Source organism: Entelurus aequoreus, linkage group LG01 (assembly GCF_033978785.1).
Source record: "Entelurus aequoreus isolate RoL-2023_Sb linkage group LG01, RoL_Eaeq_v1.1, whole genome shotgun sequence".
Lineage (NCBI taxonomy): Eukaryota > Metazoa > Chordata > Actinopteri > Syngnathiformes > Syngnathidae > Entelurus > Entelurus aequoreus.
Window position 1 is genome coordinate 99,850,073 of NC_084731.1, and position 6,000 is coordinate 99,856,072.

General features: G+C 36.7%; 1 protein-coding gene across 1 annotated transcript in view; it reads right to left on the bottom strand.

Moving 5' to 3' along the window:
- rhobtb3 (Rho related BTB domain containing 3) overlaps positions 1-6,000 on the bottom strand; it is a 109,084-nt gene that overhangs the window by 75,000 nt on the left and 28,084 nt on the right. Inside the window, exon 4 of the mRNA XM_062063555.1 lies at positions 2,771-2,928. Within this exon, the coding sequence (XP_061919539.1) occupies positions 2,771-2,928 (158 nt within the window). The remainder of the gene's footprint in view (positions 1-2,770; positions 2,929-6,000) is intronic.

Consider the following 6,000-nt stretch of genomic DNA (forward strand, 5'->3'; position numbering starts at 1 on the left):
ATCTTAAAAATGAATAAGCCTGAGGTGAGAGGCAACTCAACAGTGGTGTGTGTGTGTGTGTGTGTGTGTGTGTGTGTGTGTGTGTGTGTGTGTGTGTGTGTGTGTGTGTGTGTGTGTGTGTGTGTGTGTGTGTGTGTGTGTTCTTGTATTTCTAGCCTTCTTGAGACATGAAGAAGGAAAAGTATCTTCCATATGAGGAGGTGTGAACAAGTGATGACATAAACCGATAACATTGCATCTAATAGACAATGTCTCATTTGTGGTGACATCCATCAAAATGAGGGTGGTCCCAAAAAGGAGGGATTTTTCTAATTGACTGTGTGTCGCTTTTAAAAGTGCTCCCCCTCAGGTCAACATATGTAATAACAAGTGTGTGTAAGAAATTGAAATGTTCCCCCTTTGGCCAAAATTAATTTAAATACATAAATAAATATGTATATACAGACATACTAGAATAACTTAAGTAAATAATGAAGATTAAAAACCAGTTATAAACAAAATAATTTAAACAAAATAACTAAAAGCTTACCTTTTGTATATTTGCATAGTATGTATATATTATTAATATTATAAATACAAATCTTTATATATTTAGAAAGGGTGGTCCTAAAGAGGTAATGCATTTTTCAGAGGTCTCAAGAAGGTAACAAACACAAGAATGTGTGTGTGTGTGTGTGTGTGTGTGTGTGTGTGTGTGTGTGTGTGTGTGTGTGTGTGTGTGTGTGTGTGTGTGTGTGTTCTTGTATTTCTAGCCTTCTTGAGACACGAAGAAGGAAAAGTATCTTCCATATGAGGAGGTGTGAACAAGTGATGACATAAATCAATAACATTGCATCTAACAGACAATGTCTCATTTGTGGTGACATCCATCAAAATGAGGGTGGTCCCAAAAAGGAGGGATTTTTATAATTGACTGTGTGTCGCTTTTAAAAGTGCTCCCCCTCTGGTCACCATATGAAATAACAAGTGTGTAAAAAAATTCGAAGTGCTCCCCCTTTGGTCAACATATGAAATAACAAGTGTGTGTAAGAAATTGAAATGCCCAAAATTAATTTTAAAAAATTAAAACAAAATATGTTGTAGAGACAAACTGTAATAACTTGAAGTAAATAATGAAGATTAAAAACCAATTACAAACAAAAAAATTTAAAAAAATAACTAAAAGCTTACCTTTTGTATATTTGCATAGTATGTATATATTATTAATGTTATAAATACAAATCTTTATATATCTAGAAAGGCTGGTCCTAAAGAGGTAATGCATTTTTCAGAGGTCTCAAGAAGGTAAGAAACAGAATAATGTGTGTGTGTGTGTGTGTGTGTGTGTGTGTGTGTGTGTGTGTGTGTGTGTGTGTGTGTGTGTGTGTGTGTGTGTGTGTGTGTGTGTGTGTGTGTGTGTGTGTGTGTGTGTGTGTGTGTGTGTGTGTGTTCTTGTATTTCTAGCCTTCTTGAGACATGAAGAAGGAAAAGTATCTTCCATATGAGGAGGTGTGAACAAGTGATGACATAAATCAATAACATTGCATCTAATAGACAATGTCTCATTTGCACCCCTGCTGGTCAAAATGAGGGTGGTCCCAAAAAGGAGGGATTTTTCACATTGACTGTGTGTCGCTTTTAAAAGTGCTCCCCCTCCGGTCAACATATGAAATAACAAGTGTGTAAAAAATTTGAAGTGCTCCCCCTCTGGTCAACATATGAAATAACAAGTGTGTAAAAAAATTTGAAGTGATCCCCCTCTGGTCAACATATTAAATAACAAGTGTGCAAAAAATTTGAAGTGCTCCCCCTCTAATCAACATATGAAATAACAAGTGTGTGTAAGAAATTGAAATGCGCCTCCTTTGCCCAAAAGTTATTAAAAAAATTAAAATAAAATGTGTATATAGAGACAAACTATAATAACTTGAAGTAAATAATGAAGATTAAAAACCAATTACAAACAAAAAAAATTTAAAAAATAACTAAAAGCTTACCTTTTGTATATTTGCATAGTATGTATATATTATTAATGTTATAAATACAAATCTTTATATATCTAGAAAGGCTGGTCCTAAAGAGGTAAGGCATTTTTCAGAGGTCTCAAGAAGGTAACAAACACAAGAATGTGTGTCTGCGTGTGTGTGTGTGTGTGTGTGCATGTGTGTGTGTTCTTGTATTTCTACCCTTCTTGAGACATGAAGAAGGAAAAGTATCTTCCATATGAGGAGGTGTGAACAAGTGATGACATAAATCAATAACATTGCATCTAACAGACAATGTCTCATTTGTGGTGACATCCATCAAAATGAGGGTGGTCCCAAAAAGGAGGGATTTTTCTAATTGACTGTGTGTCGCTTTTAAAAGTGCTCCCCCTCTGGTCAACATATGAAATAACAAGTGTGTAAAAAATTCGAAGTGCTCCCCCTCTGGTGAACATATGAAATAACAAGCGTGTGTAAGAAATTGAAATGCCCAAAATTAATTTAAAAAAATAAAACAAAATATGTTATAGAGACAAACTGTAATAACTTGAAGTAAATAATGAAGATTAAAAACCAATTACAAACAAAAAAATTAAAAAAAATAACTAAAAGCTTACCTTTTGTATATTTGCATAGTATGTATATATTATTAATGTTATAAATACAAATCTTTATATATCTAGAAAGACTGGTCCTAAAGAGGTAATGCATTTTTCAGAGGTCTCAAGAAGGTAACAAACACAAGAATGTGCGTGTGTGTGTGTGTCAGTGCGTGTGTGTGTGTGTGTGTGTGTGTGTGTGTGTACCACGCTGCCAAAGTAGCGACCCACGAACACATGGTTGAGCGAGGGTAACTCCAGGTAGGTGGCCCCCAGGTCCCGGGACAGCTGCAGACCTTCACTGTGAGGCACACAGCTGCTCCAGTCAGACGCACACAGCGGACACGTACAGGGAGGTCCCTCGTCTGAGTGCAGGCATCACAATTCATTATTTTACAACAATTCACTGCAATTATTACAGCAGTCAAATGATTCCTTTTTTTAATCAGATTAATCACACTTTTACATTTGGAATAATCACAGGTCATTACTCGCCTGTAGGGCTGCACGATTAATCGACATCGATTTGACTTTGAGGTTTTTTCCTTTGGTATGTGTAAATAAATGGGATACATACGCCATGTTGTCCTCAATGTGAACGCTCCCGCGCTCATGTCGCATTCATCCAACTAAAACGTCATCAAAGAGCGATAAGCGTCATAATTATTCGCCAACATCGTCGGTTACAAAATGAATAGCTGACAAGGGAGCAGAAAACAGGTGGAAATAATATGTTTTAGGAACTCACGTGAAAGTTCCACCCCTCCTGTCTCCAACTGCTCCCCCACAGACACGCTCCTCAAGCAGACATCGGAACAAACTATCCCGTACATCTGTCAGAGCCAAAATACTTGTCCGCTTCCTTCTTCATTTTCTAAACGCAACAATTTGGTTGAGAAAATGTTGACTTTGACTTTGACAAATGAGCGAGTACTGAGACCGACTCAAGCTGAAGCCGTTTGTATTTCTTATTGTTTTTTGCTGTTTTCCTGTGTGTAGTGTTTTAGTTCTTGTCTTGCGCTCCTATTTTGGTGGCTTTTTCTCTTTTTTTGGTATTTTCCTGTAGCGGTTTCATGTCTTCCTTTGACGCTGTTCCGTGCACCTGCTTTGTTTACGCAATCCAGTCTATTTAAGTTGTTGCCATCTTTCTTTGTGGGGACATTGATTGTCGGTCATGTCATGTACAAATGGACTTTGTGGACGCCATCTTTGCTCCACAGTAAGTCTTTGCTGTCGTCCAGCATTCTGTTTTTGTTTACTTTGTAGCCAGTTAGGTTTAAATTTTCTTTTGCATAGCCTTCCCTAAGCTTCAATGCCTTTTCTTAGGGGCACTCACCTATTGTTTATTTTTGGTTTCAGCATTAGATACGACGACAAACCCTTGTCGTCTCACACAACATGTTACTAGGGATGATGTTCGAAATCAGTTCTCCCGGTTCTTCGATAAGAAAAGAACCGATTCCATGGACTCGAATCCCTTTTTGAGAACCGGTTCCCGTTATCGAAGCCACTATAGTAAAGAAAAAGAGTTGGTTCTTTATTCGAAACCCTGGGAACGAATCCCTTCCCACGTACAGGAAATGCCCTGTGGGACTGCAATGTTATGCCCATTTGAAAATACTACGCGTCATTAGTTTGGGCACTTCCGGGTTGAGACAATTGAGAAGTAGACAAGTTGTGTTAGCTCCTACAAGCCTTGGAAAAGATAAGTCTGTAAGTAAACTGTTTAACTTGTTTATGTAACTCAATATTAAGGTGGAAAGTGGTTAAGTTTGATAGTAAGATGTTTATTGAAAAAGGATTTTTGTGCACTGTTTCAATGGATGTTTTGAGGACTTCAAATGGCTGCCAGTCGTGTATTTCCACCATCGAAATAGTTTCAACACTCAGAAGTATTTGTTTGATGATAGTACTGTATATTTGTGTGAAGCTAATATTTACATATTGTGTATTACATTAATTGAATCACATAGCTTATACATTTGTCATTGTGTGTATGCCAGTTTAAAAAATAAAAAAAAAACACAGTCCAGTGCAAGACAAAAGTAAAGATAGGAAAAGACAAAGCAAGATCAACAACAATAAAGAGCCTAAATGGATGAATCTGCTTTGGATTGTTTGTTAGCTGTCTGCCAAGCTGTATAACCTCAACCAACACGTATAGTGAGGGCAGAACAGGCAATATGCAATTATCGCCCGGCTTCGCTCTCATGTAAGGGGGGAAGAATTGTGGATTGATGACTGTGGTGTTCTTAGTGTCATAGTGTGTGTAGTTAGTATGTTCCAATAGCAGCAGAAGTGCACTTTTTGGAGAGCTGTATTATTTTCAGTTTTGTGCCCAAGGGACTGATTTTATTTAACACTATATTATTATTTATACACCTATAGTGACCACAGAGACAGGTTGTTTTTGTGTTACTGTATATATTTGTTTTTCTGAAAAATCCCACGTAATATACTTTGGGTAACAACAGTCAGTTGTTTTTTTTTTGTTTTTTTTAGGGGGGTACCAGTCAATATTTATTTATTTATTTTATTTTTTTCTTATAGAATAAAAGTGAGCTTTTGTTCAACCAAATATTGTGTTTTTTTACATATACAACAACCTATCTGTATTCCATAAGAGAATCGATAAGGAATCGGTTCGATAAGAGGATTCGATAATGGGTTCGAACTCGATCATTTCTTATCAAACATCATCCCTACGTGTTACCGACATCTACAAAGCAATTAACTACCGGCTCCCACCTACTGATATGGAAGAGTGTAACTCTGCTGAGCTCTAGACACTCAACAACGGCACATCATTGGCGGATTGTAATTACTGGTTTGCCAAAAATATTTGTAACAAATAGGTGAAATGACATAATGTCCCACGGCACACCAGACTGTGCAGTGGTTCATTTCATTTTTTTTCATTTATTTCAGGCAATGACAAAGACGTACAAGTTGACAAAACATAATAATATAAATTAATATAGTGCATTATTGTCCAGTTTTGCCTGAAAGGGAGTGGGAAGAAGATAACTTATTTAATCCCACCCCCAGTTCTCCATTCAGTGATTATTCACATGAGTTTCACTCTCACTTTGTTCAAGGATTATAATACAGATGTCGTATCATAGTGGCATTACCACGGGTAACAATAATTATTACACTGTAACAATCATTTGTATCAACAATGTAGGAATAATGAATATACCAACAATGGTAATAGACATCATAGCAATAATGGTAAGGAAACATTGAGCACATGTTAACACTTTGAGACAGAGTATAGCAGCAGGTCAAATTAAAGACCCTCATCTCTATATTTGAACCAGACCCCATGTTTGTATAATAGTTTAAATCGATTAATAGTTTGGCATTGCTTGTGTTGTAAGTCCAGTTTGTTCCATAGTTTTACTCCGCATACAGACACACAAAAACGTTTACGA